The sequence below is a fragment of the Pongo pygmaeus genome, chromosome 21, assembly GCF_028885625.2.
Source record: "Pongo pygmaeus isolate AG05252 chromosome 21, NHGRI_mPonPyg2-v2.0_pri, whole genome shotgun sequence".
Classification (NCBI taxonomy): domain Eukaryota; kingdom Metazoa; phylum Chordata; class Mammalia; order Primates; family Hominidae; genus Pongo; species Pongo pygmaeus.
This window is the reverse complement of record NC_072394.2, coordinates 12,140,278-12,157,378: the sequence shown is the minus strand read 5'-3', so window position 1 is coordinate 12,157,378 and position 17,101 is coordinate 12,140,278. Positions and strand designations below refer to the sequence as shown.

Sequence of the window (17,101 nt, the reverse complement as noted above, 5' to 3'; positions counted from 1 at the left end):
TGAGCTGAGATTGTACCACTGCATTCCAGCCTGGGTGATGCAGTGAGACCCTATCTCAAAAGAAAAACAAACAAACAAACAAAAAAGAAGGTAGAAGAAAACCCAGTCTGAAAAACCAATGATAATAGGCACACACTTAGTTCTAAACTTCCTGGCAGCCAAAGGAAAAAGGGAAACCTAATGGGGTAAATTTTGAGGCAGTGTTTGTGGGAGGAATTCCCTAGAAGCAGAGCCTGAGACAGATTCAGCTTCCCCAGACTCATTGAGGGAGGGCTTTCAGGAGCAATCTGCGAGCAAGGGAGTGAAGTAAGGTACAGAGGGGAAGGAACCCCAAAGTTATGTAGTCTTGGGTAAAGCCTACCCTTGGCCTGGCCCACAGGGGGTTCTGGACCATAAATTACATTGAAGACTCCTCCCTGTTGGAGGCAAGTAGGCTCCTGCCTTAGTCATCGGCTGTGGGCTGTGCCCTGGGTGTGGGGGGCATAACTTTCTGGGAGAGAAGATTCCATCTGTCAGGGCGATGCTTCGTGAGAGGGGCCGCTGTGAGCCATCAGCAGCCAACATTCACAGCAGCTGGGGTGGTCCCCAGGCCTGCCTGGTAAAGAGGATCTTGGTGGGCACCAATGACATCCATTGTAGTCATAGATTTCGATGTGACTTTCAGCCTCTCAACCATAACATTTCATGTCTGCATTAATTCCATATCCGCCCCCTGAACAGCTCATCCACTATGTTCTCAAGCCCCGGGCCAGTTCCTGAGGATGGTCTGGGCAGGAAAACACATGTTTTCTGACCTCAAGAAATGTATGGAAAAGCAGCCTTCAACTGCCCACTCTTATTTTCTTCAATATTCTCTTTTTTATGCCCGCGTTAAACATACAGTGTTCTGTACATTCACTTATTTTAGTGTTATCAATGTATAAGTAATGAGTTTATGCATTTTCCGTAAACAGACTGTACATAACTTAAATGTGTATGTGGAGTGGATGCATTTTATAATATATTTATAATAGTGCTGGTTTCTATAGCCATTTTATCTATTTGAAATTTACCAAAATCTAAGAAGCAAATTTAAAAACATTCCCAAAATGGAGTTCCAAAAGCCACACACAAAATTTCACGCACTGTCCTTTCCCTCACTTAGCACCAGACCACTTACTCCACACACGGCAGTGACCTTGCAGTGTGAGTCCCACGTCCAGGCTGATTACAGAGAGTCCTCTGGGAGCACAGGGAGGGGACCACTGCTGGCCTGGCAGCCAGGACAGGCCTGAGAAGACTGTGTAAGCCTAGGGGTGGGAGCTGTGCCATGCGTGGCAAGTAGATGGATGCATCGGAACAGCTCATGAAGACACAACAGTTTGGTAATGGATACTCAAGTAACGAATCTATCGGCTGAGGCCCCAAGAATCGTGGAGGAGAGATGAGCCATCCCCAGTGTGCCCGGTCCAAATTCCTGACCCAGAGCATCCCAAGCATAGTAAAGGAGTTGTGTTCTGTGCTATGAAGTTTTAGGGTGGTTGCTTAAGTGACAGTCGAGACTGGGACAAATGCTGACCCTTTGCAGGCACTTCTCAGTGCCGAGAAGTTGCATCTTTATCTCATTTATACGTCACAGTGACCCCGTGACCCCTCATTATCACCGTTTTACAGGCGAGGCTAAGTCACTTCCTGATAGACTGGAGCCCAGAAATCCTCTGGTCCCTGAGTTTGGGGTCGTGTCTCCTCTGGGGTGGCTCCAGCCCCAGCATCTCAGAGAAGACGCCCCCTTTGCCTCCCTATGCAGCACTGACCTGCATCTCATCCCTTTGGAGGCTCTGCCCAGCTTCCTTCTCCTCGGCTCTGTCCAAGCCTGGGCTAATCTCGGAGGAGCGGCTGTGAGAATGCATGCTCAGATCCCCTGCCCCACGAGCATTGTGGTCATAGTCTTGGCTGCTGCCTCCTGGATCTACCACCCCATGTGCGCCGAGACCCCACATCCTGCGTGCTACTGCCAGCCAACGACTGAGTGGGTGGTGGGGGTGCCCGTGCAGGTCCCTTTCTGTCTGTGATGGGCAGCTTTGGTGTGGGGACTGCTGTCTGAGACCCTCCCTCCCCAGCCTCTTCCTTCCCACTGTCGTTTGCAGGAGCCAGGTAGGCATCGCGTCTGAGGCTCTTCTGCCCTCTCCCCTTATCCTTCTTCACAGGCCTCCCCACAGTCAGCCTCCTGCATGGCTAAGCCCCTGTGCTGCCTGATTCCTGCAGGACCTGGACTCACACACAGGGTAACAGTGGTTCACTCAGTTGCCTCTACCCCTCCACCCACTTTGCCCCACCTTGTGAGTGGCTGGGGCCTAGGGGGCCGGCCCCCTTACCTTGTTCACGCCATCGGCCATGGCCTGCAGCGTGAGCTCCCGGGGCCCATCCACTGTCTTGCCGTTGTCTGTGGGGCCCCAGCTGGCGCTGTAGATGTCGATCAGCTGCGGCATATGGCTGATGGAGGAGGCCTCGATGATGTCCGTCATAAATGGCTGGTCCAGCATCCTGATGCCTGTGGACACGTTGAGCAGAGGACACCAGGTTTGGGTTTCCCAGTTCGCAGGAGACAAGGAGGTGGAGGAGGGCTTGGGCCCTGGGTACTTGGAAGGGTTGGAGATCTCAGGTGCTCTGGGGCCACTGTGCAGTCCAGGGATCAAGAAGCAGGCACAGACAGTCCTACTGGCTCCTTTCTGTATCCCACCCACATCTTTGCTGATGTAATGATTTAAAGACAATTTTGTTCCCCTAGCAAAACTTATTAGAATTCATAACGGGAGAGACCACCTTTGCTGAAGCAATTCTTTGATAAGCTCGTTTCTAAGTAGAAGCTCGGCCTCAGAGAACTGGGTGTCGGCTGCAGCCAAGTTTTAAGGGAGAAATAAAGCTACTACATATGATAGATGGGGGAGGCAATCGATATTTGATATTTGAGGAGAAATTCCAGCAGGCAGAGGGCAGAGGGCAGGGGACAGAGAGGGGGCAGGGGCAGTGCAGGAGCGGGTGGGGTCAGGAAGGAGGAACTCCCATTTGCACTGTAGCTGAGAGGGACTTTGGAGAGGACAGAAAGGCAGAGATGGCCATTCTAAACTGTATTAGTAATTCTGTGTCAGACGGCCGCCTCTCCTTTCTTCCCTATAGCATCGCTGTAAAGTTGTGTTCCTCTCTGATGCCTCATGGGAGTGATATCGCGCAGGATGTTGGGAAGGAGCAAAGTCCTGCAGTCCAGGGTAGTGTGGGACACACGATCCTAAGACACAGGGGCACAGAGTGAAGGCGCCTGCGCTGCCCCTGCTGAGCTGGTGCTCCTAGGCCTCCAGTCCCCGTCTGGCTATTCACAAAGGCCTCTCCAGGGGGAACTCAGCAGCCACCATTGGGTTGGGTGTGCTGTCTCTCCATCACTACCCTCAAAACTTCGCTGATGGGGTCACATGCCTCTCTCCAGGCTTTGTCATCTGGACGGGTCAGTGGGTTCACGATTCTGTGGCATGGAGCTTAGAGTACTAGTGAAGCTGACCTAAGTCTTTCCACCCAGTGTGATTATGGAATGAAGGGGTTGAGCCATGCACAGTCAAAACCTGGGCCCCAAAACTCCTTCCTTATCCCCGGTGGCCAAAGGACATTGTGCCTCAAGGACACTATTTCACAAGCCTCACTTTCTAACATGGCGAGCACGTCAATCGAATTAAAAGCCACCCAGGTTCTTGCCAGGCAGCTGAAATGGACATGAAATTGCTTTCTTTCCTGAGGGACTACTACTTTCTGGCCTCAGGAGACTCGAAGATCTCACTTTCCTCTTCAGTGCTCATAGCCCTCTTCTTGTGTACCTTTAACCTTCTATTGCAACTGCTTATTTGTGTGTTTCATACACCACCAGACGGCATGGTCTTTGAGTATAGGGCATGTGTCTATTTTATTCACTTCCATGTCCTTGAGGATCAACATGATGCTTGGTATTTATTTTAAGCTTGACAAATATTTGGTGCATAAATATCTGGCATTATTACCTTATTTAGTTGATTTTCTCTCCAACACAAATAACAGGTCCAGAAGAATGAATAACAGGCTCTGCTCCTCCATCTTCTACTATTAACCCATAAGTGTAATCACCATTTTTGCCAGCAAACATCCAGTTATCAGTTAGCATTCTTTCTCCTGGAGGAAGCTTATCTAGAATAAGCCTAGTCTTTGGTTTGAAATTTCCAGATGTTAAATTTTATGGTTCATTTTATAAGGAGATGGGAAATTTAAGACTCTGTATTTTGCTTTTGTCCCACCTATATTTTTATTTATTTAAAAACTTTATTTAATGCAGGTGACCAATAAGCCACAGAATAAACTGGTCAGTGCAGCTTCTTCTTGTGCAAAGTCACGCCAACTCTGTGGGTGGGAAATAAACAGAGACAGGCTGGTATTCACTTGCTCAGATGCTCTTGAACTTGCCTAGTGCCCAGATGACCAGGACCAAATGGCCCACTGAACTGGAAGGTGAGAAATTCAACCCTGGCCAAAGCAGGTTTCTGCTGCCCCACAAACCAACAAATGTCAGCCCTGGATTTTGCCAGGGCTGGTGCATGGCACTTCCAGCTGTGCCTTGAACCCTCTTCCTCTTTGCAGCTCTTATCACCTTCATGGGCTCCCTCTGTGCTGCACAAGAACCTCAGAGCGGATGTGTATTAATCTTCTGACTGTTTTAACATTATAGGGTGGCCACAGGCTGAGAGCAAGTCTCTCATTCATATTCAGGGACCAGGCGCCCGACATTCTTTTAATCTTGTTAAGCTCAAGAGGAATGAGGCATACATTAATTGAATGAGATACAGTATTAATTTTGCAAGCAACTGCACCATTAGCAGCCAAGACAGAGGATCAGCGTGACCCAAGGGTTTTTAGGGAGGGCCTCTCCTCTGCCCCTGGATGCTCTAGGAGCTACAGGGGAATGTGGGGTGGAGACAGAGAGTAGACGGAGTGAGAGAGAGGGAGAGAAGGAGAGAGGGAGGGAGAGAGGCAGACAGACTGGGAGACAGAGAGAGGGTAGATAGAGGGAGAGAGACAGAGAGAATGGGAGAGAGAGAGGCAGAGGGAGAACTGGTAGAGAGAAAGGGAGAGGAGAAGGAGAGAGTGGGAGAGAGAGAAGGTAGAGAGAGAAGGAGAGGACAGAGAGAGAGGAGAGGGAGGGAGGGAGAGTGTAGGAGAGAGCAGGTAGAGAGAGAGGGAGAGGACAGAGAGAGAGGAGAGGGAGAGAGGGAGAGTGTAGGAGAGAGAGGGTAGAGAGAGAGAGGGAGAGGAGAGGGAAAGAGAGAGGAAAGGGAGAGAAGTAGGAAGGGGGGAGGAGGAGGGGAAGAAGGGAGGAAGGGAGGGAGGGAGAGAGGAGAGGGAGAGGGGGAGAAGGGGAGAGGAGGAGGAGGGGAGGAAGACAGGGCGGGGTGGGGGCGGGAGAGAGAGACAGAGAGAAATCAAAGGAGCCAGGAGTCAGTGTCTTCACATCCTTAACAATGCTGATGTGTGTATTTGATGGGCAAGAACAGACACAGCCACACATCAAGTGTTTCTATCTGACCCCAGGCAGGCCTGCACAGCACATTAATGAGTAGAGGTGACTCTGTGGGTCTCTTCCATTCATTTAGAGCCTTCCCCGTCTGCCTGTGCAGCATGCACTGTGGCTAGCCCTGGTGCCCTGGGGGCTGCATGTCCAGGGTATTTGAGCTGCACCCTCTCTGCCTCTGCTCCTGTTGCACAAGGTGTGCCTGTCCCTGCCTCCAGTAAATGCTACATCTGCCACAAACTTCGGTGCTCATCAATGACACATTTTGTGCTCATGAAAATTAGCTCTGGATGGTAAGGAGGAAGTTCATGCTCATCCAGGTTTTAGGTTCTGAAAACTCACGTTAGTCATCGTACTTACAGTGATTTTTACTTGTTTATTGAAAAGCTCAGATAAAATGTTTATCTTCAGTGTTATGAGATTCATTGGCCAACAATAATAATGATAATAATATATGAAAGCAATTCATAGAGAAATTTCACGGCATTTTCACAATGGTCAACAGTGTGGTTTTTAAATATTTTTCAAAATCTTCAATCAAAGGTGATCTCATCCCGAAGCCCAGTGTGTAAATCTGTGTGCTTTGGTTTAAAAAGGAAGGTGAATAGGACCAAGCCCACTTGGCCTGGCCCCTTCTTGGGGCTGCTCTGAGAGTCTCTGCAGAAATCCAGAACAGTGAGGAACTGTAGAGCCCCACCCTCAGGCTCCTCTTGTCCCTGAGCCCTGGTTACTCTCTGTCCTCTTTCATGAGTTGTTATCTGATATTTTTTTATTTGCTCCCTGTCTTTGTCTCCTCCTAGACTGTGAGCTATATGGGGCAGGAGACCTGTCCGCCAGCTTCCATCCCCTGCAACAGGAAGGTGCCCACAGTAACTACGGACCACACGGAAGGCCTGAAGGCAGGAGACAGTGTTATGACTCCTTGATGAGGTCTCGAGCTTTAATATTTTCAGAAATATGCATTTGACAAATTTGCAGAAACCATCATTTGGAAGGTCATTGTGGTACATTTGCTTGGTTTTGTGGTATATTTGCTTGGTTTTGTGGATTTTGAATGACACATTTAATTTCAATTTTTGACTCAATCTTTTTGATTGAGGATGTTGCTTACTTAAAAATTAAAATGAAAAAAGAAAGAAGGAAAGAATGAGGTCCTTTTTAAAAAGACAGTTACTTGAATAAAGGCATTTTCAAAATAAAAAATGTAATATTTTTCTTCAAAATTTATACAATTAAATCAGTGAAAATGGAAATGTAAATAAACTTTCAAATAATGTTTCTGGGGTTATTAAAGCTCGAAGACTGCAGGATGACTTTTGGGACATCCCGTATGTGCGGGTCTACGAGTCACAGAGTTTGAAATGAAGACAGACACGAAGAGAAATGAAGGCGATCTTTGCACTGATTAAAATGGGTTAGGGGCTAACCTCTGGGACACACCAAGAATGCCTACAAATCAACAAGAAAAAGACAGGAGCCTTGATGGAAAAATGAGAAAAATTTATGAACAGAAGAGGAACTCAGGCAGATGCAGAGATGCTCAATGCTCTCTTCTTTTCAGAGGACTTAATTTACAATCTCATCTCCACTCTTCTTTTTTGAATCCCTGGGTTAAGATTCAACCACATTTTAACTTTGGGCTTTTTCTGGAGACAGCGTGGAGGGGTGCTGGGGAAGGACCTCAGACATCACAGGGACGCCCCCCAACCTGTAATGAACGAACACCTCGACTTTGAGACCAGCAACGATCCGAGTTGGCCACCAGGTGGCGCTTTAGACCTCCTTAGCCCAGAAAGCTCCCGAACGGAAAGATTCTCTGGAGGGTTTGGCTCATTTTTAGCAAATAATTAAAAACTAGCCAACTTTTGCAATTGCCAGCCAGGATGAATAAAATGTTTTCCTTAAATTTGTAAGATAAACTCTGCTGTTTTTGCAATCCATGAGTAATTCCCCAGTGCTTCCTCAAGAATTCATGTTGACGCCCCAGGGAGCCAGAGGACACTGGGTTCCCTAAGGCACAGGCATGGGACTGGAGCCTCGCAGCCCTTGTAGTTAGAGCCAGCGTACGTGGTCACAGAGGAGCCAAGCTGGGGCTAAGGGAGTGGGAAAAGAAAGAAAGGAGCCTCTCTTGCTCAAAATCTTTGGGTGGCTGTTCTTGGTTTCTGGAACTTCAAAGCGTTGCTGTGATGCCCTACCTGTCGTTGGGCTTCACAGAAGCCCAGTCGCGTCTTTGAGGTGTCAGGCTGCCTTCAGCAGGCGAGGCAGAGGCTGCTGCACCTGCCTGGTCCTCTGGCCTGCTCCCTGGCTTTTTGCCGGGGGCGTTCTCTGCTGAAGGAGTTCCACTTAGTTCAAGCGAGCTGGGTAGGCTGGACAGGCCCCACGGCACCCCCAAACAATGAAAGATGGGAACTGGCAGATTAATGCCACAGCCTCCTCACGTTAGCGGGGTCAATTCTGAGGGGTGTTCTCCACACTCCCTCAGAGAATTACCTGCAGAATGGGGCCCCTGTTGTCCATGAGACTCACTTTGTAGGCCTCCATTCCTTTCCTGTCTTCTTCCCCCACTCCCTCACCCTGGCTTCTGGGGACCACCTCCCACATTAACTGCTTGCCCGGAATCCTTGTCTCAGGTTGTGCTTTTAGGAAGAGAAAACTAAGACAGCAGGAGAATTAGATACATTTGATGAGCACTCAATGCTCAGATGTTTTCAGAGTGCAAATAGTAAGAGAAGAGGAAAAAAGGAAAAGAAGGAGATAGAAAAAGAAGCTCCCAGGAACCTCCAGAAAGCTGTGAGCTCCCCCTAACTCATTTATCTTTTGCAGGTGGTCATTTTACTTTGTTCCAAAAACCAGTTACCTTGGGTGTGTGAATAAGAAATTCAGGTTTGAATTTTTCAGTTGCTTCCAGTTCTGTCCTGTGAGTAGAGAAACCTCCTCCCTTAGATTCAATCCCAGGTCTGAGCCTGGCTTATAAAATATTAACCAAGTGATATTCTTTCCCCTGAGCTCATAATGGCTCCTGACATTTTAGTGCCAGCATTTTGGATGCGCACAAAGTAAATAGAGCTGAAACCCAGGGGCTAAGCCTCCTCTATTTACATTTTAGAAACTCCAGATGTATTCTTTTGTGACATTCAGCACCCAGTTCAGGCAAGCCTCTTAGCAAACAGTGTTGAAAAGAGGTTAATAGTGGGTTTGTATAGGTTACTTTTGCTTTATTTAGTTCCATGGAAATGGGGTGTCAGCAGAAAGTAGGTTTATGGTTCCATTAAATTGCCAGGAAAAGAAAATATCAGGACAGTTGTAAACAAAAAAAGAAAAGAAAAAAGAAAAACAAGGTTGGGTGACTCAGACTGAATAAATTAAGAACCAATTTGATGCAAAACTTGGAACAAGACTGGAGCCCCTCCATTCTCAGACATCTCGTTGAAAGCTTATGAATCTCTCAGTCTCTGTCTCTGTCTGTCTCTCTCTCTCTCTTTTTTTTTTTTCTGAGAGGGGAGGGATGTTGGTTTCTAAATTTCCAGTGACTTGCCACTCATTTCTAAAGGCTCCAAAAAGAGGAAGTTGTTAAATATCCTACCCAGTGAAATGTAAGAAAAAGGTTCTAGGTAGAATTTCTCTTTTTGAAGATGAGTTCCATTGTGCAAAACATTTTGAAGAGCTCTGAGCATGTTTACAAATAATTTATACACACCACCTTGTATTCTATAGTCTATATTTGAGACTCATTAAAATGTTATTGACACTGACACAGAAGAGTAGTGACTGACAATTCTATTTATATAAAGTTCAAAAACCGGCAATAACCATTTTTTTTTGCTGTTAAAAAACAAGATCATGCTTATTCTTGGGTGTCTGAGTAGTAACTGGAAGGGGACATGAAGGGCTTTGGGGTGCTGGTTACGTTTTGTTTCCTGATCACTGTATGGGTATGACCAGTTTGGGAAAAGTCATTAGCTTATTTATGATTTGTTAACTTTTTTGAATTTATATTATGCTTAAATTAAAAATTTAAAACTGTATTGATATTGCTATGCAGGTTAAAAGAAAAAAAATTTTTTCACTTGTGCCAAATCTGTGGATCTTAGCTTTTCTGCACCAGTGGGATTTTTTGCTGGGCCATGGTCAGCCTCGAGATCAGTGTGATACCTAGTGGGGGCCTCTGCTTGGCAGGGATGGCTTACCTGCAACCTTGGAGTTGTATGCTACTCCAACTCCACAGATATTGTTGTTGGCAGCAGCAGAAACTTCTCCTGCACATCGGGTCCCGTGGCTTTGGAAAAACATAAAGACACATTAGATACGCAGTGAAACGAATTTGGCTACATCTCTCATGGGCTCAAAATTCTCTTTGGAACAAAAATGAAATCTGCATATCATATACAAGTAAACCCTGTGTCACTGAAGAGGTCAGCCCTTGTGTTAAAGTTCTGTGAAGACTTAAAGTGCTGAGCAAACCATTATCTACCTGTCTTTTAGTTTTCTGTAAAGCGCCCCATTTTGGGGTGGTTTGTAAAGCTGCAATAGAGAAATAAAACAAGTATAAACTGAATCACTCAGACGGCTGTGTTTTCAGACCCAAACAGCATTCAAGATGCAAAAGATTCCAATGGTACAAATCATCTGGAACTACCAGATCCGACCATGAAAAGTCCACTTTATTTACATTTATTTCTTCGTTTATTTTTTTTTTTTGAGACAGAGTCTCCTCGGTCACCCAGGCTGGAGTGCAGTGGTGCAATCTTGGCTTACTGCAGCTTCGACTTCCTGGGCTCAGGTGATTCTCTTGCCTCAGCCTCTTGAGTAGCTGGGACCACAGGTGTGTGCACCACGCCTGGCTAATTTTTTGTATTTTTTGTAGAGAAGGGGGTTTCCCATGTTGCGCAGGCTGATCTCAAACTCCTGGGCTCAAGCGATCCTCCCGTCTAAGCCTCCCACATTGCTGGGATTACAGCTGTGAGCTGCTGCGCCTGGCTAGAAAAGTCCATTTTAATGATGGGTGGAAGAGCTACTGAATCAAACAGGCACATTCCCAGGTCTGCTGGGACAGTGCGAGTATGCCCTGCGGAATGCACAAGGTCTTTCCATTCACTGTTCAAACTGTGGCAAGCAATCAGGAAATGTGGAAATGTGGCTGAAGGGGTTCATTGCCTACATATCCCCAGGAATTTTCCATTTCTGCAGCATCAACTAGTGCACTGTCTGGGACACCCTCTTGGGGCAAGGAAAGCTATCACACCAGCCCTTAGAAAAAAATCACATCCAAGGGTTGAAACACACACACACACACACACACACACACACACACACACATTTTCTTTCTCTATATGAGTCAGAATAAATCCTGCCTCCATAAAGGCTACATATTTCATGCCTCAAAATTCTCTTTGGAACAAGAATGAAATCCGCCTATCGTGTACCCAGATATGTAAACCCAGTGTCACTACAGAGGTCGGCCTTTGTGTTAAACCTGTCCCTGTCCTAAAACAGTTCACCAAAGGCTGGAGGACAAGTGCATGCGAACCAGCTTGAACAAAGTAAAGATATTAAATAAGTCTTCTGTATCCTTAATTATGGCCCTCAAGCGGGGGAGAGGAATGCCATGGGCTCTCCAGAGGAACATATGGAAAGAAACATTTCATTGCTAAATTAGGCGACACTAATTAGCAATCAGCCATAAATAGAGGTTTCTTACCATTGTTCCTAACACCAAGCCTTCTCACAACCCTGGGCTTTTGAATCTGGACTTCTCTTGTCATTTATTTTGACTGAAAGAATGTGGCAGAAGTGATGAGCCTGGGCCTCAGGAGACCATGTGGCTTTTCTGCTTTCTCTTGCCACCCTGTCTAGGCTCCATGTGAGCAAGCCCAGGCTAGCCTATTGGATGATGAAAGACACATAACCTGTCATGCCTGACACCCCAGCCAACAGTAATCCATCGACATGTGAGTGAGGTCATCCTAAACCGATCAGCCCCCAGCAACTTGCCAGCTGACCAGGGAGACAAGGGTGAGCTCAGCCAAGACAAGCCTAGCCTGGTCCAGATCAATAGAACTTTCCAGCCAACCTATAGACTTGGGAGCAATAATCAATGCTTATTGTTTCAAGCTACTGAGTTCTGGAATAATTTGTTATGCAGCATTATCATGACAGTAGATTACTGATACAATGAATGAACAAGGCTAGAGGGACACCATGGCTCACGTGTGGGGAGTCAGGGTTCACACCTGGACTGTCACGGTGACTGTATTGGGGCTTTTGTGAATAGCCTGTATTGAGGGGCTGCTGGGGTGTCCAAACGAAAACCTGAGGCCCTGTGCCCAACCCTGTGGATTTCCTGAGAGAAAGAACAGGCACACCATTTCCATCCACACTGCTGGCTTTTGCACCAGAGTGATTTGATCATCTCACTTAGCTTTTCCAGCCAAAAGCATGTATTTATATATGTACTACACTTAGGGAATAGTGTTAGATATATCCCACAATGTGAATAAAACAACCTCTTTTACCAACACCTACTATGAGATGGGCCCTGTGCTGAGAGTGTTACATGTATTATTCTATTAAATCCTTACAACAGCCTATTATTATCCCCGTTTTAAAGATAAGAAAACTGAAGCTTAGATAGATGTGAAGTCACTTCTCAAATAGGAGGCAGGACAAGAATTCAAACTCAGGTCTGCTGCTTCCAAAGCCCTGCTCTTAACCATGATTTTAACTATCATGTAATCCTATCAGAAACATGCAGACTAAAATTGTAATGGTTAATTTCACTTGTCAATATGGCTGGGCCACGTGGTATCCAGATATTTTGTCAGACATTATTCTAGGTGTTTCTGCAAGGGTATTTTGGATGAGACTCACATTTCAATTTGTGGACATTGACTAAAGCAGCTTGTCCTCCATAATGTGTGTGGGCCTCATCCAATCACTTGAAGGTTTAAGTAGACAAAAGATCTGGCCTCCTCTGAGAAGAGAGAATTCTCTGGAAGACTGTCTTTGTACTTCACCTGTAACGTTGGATCTTCCTGGTTCTATAGTAGGCTACCTTCGGACTCAAGCTGGACCATTGGCTCTCAGGATCTCCAGCCTGCTGGCTTACCCTGCAGATTTTGGACTTGCCAGTCTCCAGACTTAGGTGAGCCAATTCCTTATAATGAACCTCTTTTTATATGCATACACATCCTACTTGTTCTGTTCTCTGGAGAACCATGACTAAAACAAGAAGTAACCAAGTAATTAAGTCTGCTTTTGGTGATTTCTTAGTTCAGTCATTTGCTAATACCCATATTAGTCTGTTTTCACACTGCTATGAAGAAATACCAGAGACTGGGTAATTTATAAAGGAAAGAGGTTTAATTGACTCACAGTTCAGCATTGCTTGGGAGGCCTTAGGAAACTTACAATCATGGTGGAAGGCACCTCTTCACAGGGTGGCAGGAAGGAGAAAATGAGTGCCAGCAGGGGAAATGCCAGATGCTTATAAAACCGTCAGATCTTGTGAGACTCACTCATTATCATGAGAACAGCATGGGGGAAACTGACCCCATGATTCAATTACCTCCACTGGTCTTGCCCTTGACACGTGGGGATTATGGCGATTACAATTCGAGGTGAGATTTCGGTGGGGACACAGAGTCAAACCATATCACCATTCACCTAGGTATTCTGGTACAGTATTGTCTCTCACTCTGTAACATGGTTTTTGTTGGTGGCAGAAAATGGTAAATGGTCACCAGTCATTCTCTTTTCTCCCCAGGCTGCAGTAAGGCTCCCATCCTCCCTTGCACTTGTATGTTACGACTGAGTTACGGCAAATACGTGAGCAGATGGGTAAATGCTATTTGTAAACCTGGCCCATAAAAATTACCCTTGGGCAATTAGTCATGCTCTTTCCCCTCAAGTAGTTTGATGCAAAAAAGCCCAGGAACATTGGAAACCTATGCCAAAGATGAAAGGAGTCTGCATCCCCCAATCACTGCTTAGAGGAGAGCTGCTCCACCAGGAACACAGAGATGGACTGGTGGGTGAGTGATAAATACAGTTTTTTTGGTGCTAAGCCACTAAGCCACTAATATTTCAGGGCCAAGATTTATTTGTTACAGCTACTAGGATAACCTGAACTAGCACATTTTATTTTTTTATTTTATTTTATTTTATTTATTATTATTATTATTATTATTATTATTATTATACTTTAGGCTCTATGGTACATGTGCGCAACGTGCAGGTAAGTTACATATGTATACATGTGCCATGCTGGTGCGCTGCACCCACCAACTCGTCATCTAGCATTAGGTATATCTCCCAATGCTATCCCTCCCCCCTCCCCCCACCCCACAACAGTCCCCGAAGTGTGATGTTCCCCTTCCTGTGTCCATGTGTTCTCATTGTTCAATTCCCACCTATGAGTGAGAATATGCGGTGTTTGGTTTTTTGTTCTTGCGATAGTTTACTGAGAATGATGATTTCCAATTTCATCCATGTCCCTACAAAGGACATGAACTCATCATTTTTTATGGCTGCATAGTATTCCATGGTGTATATGTGCCACATTTTCTTAATCCAGTCTATCATTGTTGGACATTTGGGTTGGTTCCAAGTCTTTGCTATTGTGAATAATGCCGCAATAAACATACGTGTGCATGTGTCTTTATAGCAGCATGATTTATAGTCCTTTGGGTATATACCCAGTAATGGGATGGCTGGGTCAAATGGAATTTCTAGTTCGAGATCCCTGAGGAATCGCCACACTGACTTCCACAAGGGTTGAACTAGTTTACAGTCCCACCAACAGTGTAAAAGTGTTCCTATTTCTCCACATCCTCTCCAGCACCTGTTGTTTCCTGACTTTTTAATGATTGCCATTCTAACTGGTGTGAGATGGTATCTCATTGTGGTTTTGATTTGCATTTCTCTGATGGCCAGTGATGGTGAGCATTTTTTCATGTGTTTTTTTCCTGCATAAATGTCTTCTTTTGAGAAGTGTCTGTTCATGTCCTTCGCCCACTTTTTGATGGGGTTGTTTTTTTTTTTCTTGTAAATTTGTTTGAGTTCATTGTAGATTCTGGATATTAGCCCTTTGTCAGATGAATAGGTTGTGAAAATTTTCTCCCATTTTGTAGGTTGCCTGTTCACTCTGATGGTAGTTTCCTTTGCTGTGCAGAAGCTCTTGAGTTTAATTAGATCCCATTTGTCAATTTTGGCTTTTGTTGCCATTGCTTTTGGTGTTTTAGACATGAAGTCCTTGCCCATGCCTATGTCCTGAATGGTATTGCCTAGGTTTTCTTCTAGGGTTTTTATGGTTTTAGGTCTAACATTTAAGTCTTTAATCCATCTTGAATTGATTTTTGTATAAGGTGTAAGGAAGGGATCTTATTCCTATTGATTATTCCTATAATTTTATTAGATGCTACTCGATAAACTGTTTTGGAAGGATAAATTCTAATAATAAGTGACATAAACTAATTTGAAGGATCCCACAAAAAGAGATTTTGGGTGACAAAGATCAGTACAAAGCAGTCTTTGATGAACAGAAAAAAAATGGTTGCCTTGTCTCGTGGTCGAATTCCCCTGCCCTCTCACTAGGTGTGTGCAGGGTGCATGATGGACTTTTGGCATTCGTTTATTTAATGCACACTTTGAGACTGGTGTGTAGAAGTGGGTCTTTTAATGGTGAATGGGCCTGTCTGACACTTTGGGGTTTCCATTGTGGCTCAGGCTTATTATTCAAATATGTAAAATTATGAAATATTTTAAAAATATGGACAATTTCAGTGAATAGTATGATGACTCTCATATAGCCACCATCCAAGTCTATCAAAGCCAAACATTTTTCATACTTTGGATTATTTTTAGAAAAACATAACTTTTTATAGGCTGGGTGTGGTGGCTAACTCCTGTAATCCCAGCACTTTGGGAGGCCAAGGTGGGCGTATTGCTTGAGGTCAGGAGTTCAAGACCAGCCTGGAAACCTGTCTCCACTAAAAATACAAAAAAATTAGCCAGGCATGGTGGCCTGTGTCTGTAGTTCTAGCTACTCAGGAGGCTGAGACATGAGAATTGTTTGAACCTAGGAGTTGGAGGTTGCAGTGTGCCAAGATTACACCACTGCACTCCAGCCTGGGTGATAGAATGAGACTGTCTCAAACAGAAAAAAAAAGGCTAGGCACTGTGGCTCACACCTGTAATCCCAGCACTTTGGGAGGCTGAGGTGGGTAGATCACGAGGTCAGGAGTTCGAGACCAGCCTGACCAACATGGTGAAACCCCGTCTCTACTAAAAATACAAAAATTAGCCAGGCATGGTGGCACGTGTCTGTAATCCCAGCTACTCAGGAGGCTGAGGCAGGAGAATCGCATGAACCAGAGAAGCAGAGGTTGCAGTGAGCTGAGACGGAGCCACTGCACTCCAGCCTGGGCAACAGAGAGAGACTCTGTCTCAAAAAACAAAAAACAACCCCCCCCCCAAAGAAACAACATAAATCTTTACAGATACAATTGAGGCCCTCTCTGATGCCATTCCTTTCCCTCTTTGCTTCCTCAGAGGTAACAACTGTACGAAGTTTGCTGTTCAGAATGTTTTTATGAACTTATAATCAGGTATGCATAAGCATATATGCCACTCTTTGCATGTTTCAAACTCTATATAAAAATTTCCTAGTATATGATCTACGTAAAATTGGCTTTATTTGCTACAATTTCTGAAGTTAACTTGTGAATTCTGGTTCATCCATTTTTAGTGCTGTGTAGTAGTCCATTTATAAATATGCTGTGATTTATTTATTTATACTTCTAATGATAGGTATTTAATTTGCTTGCAATTTGCTTGCTATTACAAATAATTTGAAAAGAAACATTCTTGTTTATTATTTCCATGTACACATAAGGAAGAGTTTCTCTGAGGTCTTCTTGTAGGATTTAAAACAGGTTATATGGCTATGTACTACCTCCTTCAAGGTGTGAGCAATCCTGTTGCTCAATTCTTTTCAACATTGATCACTGTCGAATGTTACCATTTTTGCTAGTCCAGTTGGTGTGAAATGGTATGTTATTGTTTCATTTTGCATTTCCTCATCACTAGCAAGGTAATCTTTTCATAGGCTATTTGGCTTAGATTTTCTTTTCTGTGAATTGCCTGTTAATAACCTTGGCCCATTTCTTCTATAAGTGTATTTATTTATTTTTCATTGATTTGTGGCTGTTCTTTACAAATTTTGTATATTAAGCCTTTTTTCCATAATATTTGCTGCACATCTTCTAGTCTGTGGCTTGTCTTCCAAATTTATTTATTGTGGCTTTTTTTTGAACAAAAGTGTTTAATTTTAATGATGTAGCCAGCTTTATCAATCGTTCATTTTTCCATGTGGTTTAGTGGCTTGTTTAAGAAATCCGTCCCTAATTTACATTCTGTAGAGAATCCTCTGCCCTTTCCAGATCTTTTTCCAATCCTGAAGAGATTAGCTGAGAGTCTAGCACCTTTTAAAGGTCTGAACAGGAATCACCTGTCATCTATTGCCTCTAAGAGTGGCCACTTAGG

At 44.8% G+C, this 17,101-nt stretch overlaps 1 protein-coding gene across 1 annotated transcript in view; it reads right to left on the bottom strand.

Moving 5' to 3' along the window:
* PCSK2 (proprotein convertase subtilisin/kexin type 2) overlaps positions 1 to 17,101 on the bottom strand; it is a 264,982-nt gene that overhangs the window by 45,289 nt on the left and 202,592 nt on the right. Inside the window, exons 7-8 of the mRNA XM_054468136.2 lie at positions 9,748 to 9,836; positions 2,355 to 2,530 (exon numbers count right to left, since the gene is read on the bottom strand). Of these exons, the coding sequence (XP_054324111.1) occupies positions 2,355 to 2,530; positions 9,748 to 9,836 (265 nt within the window). The remainder of the gene's footprint in view (positions 1 to 2,354; positions 2,531 to 9,747; positions 9,837 to 17,101) is intronic.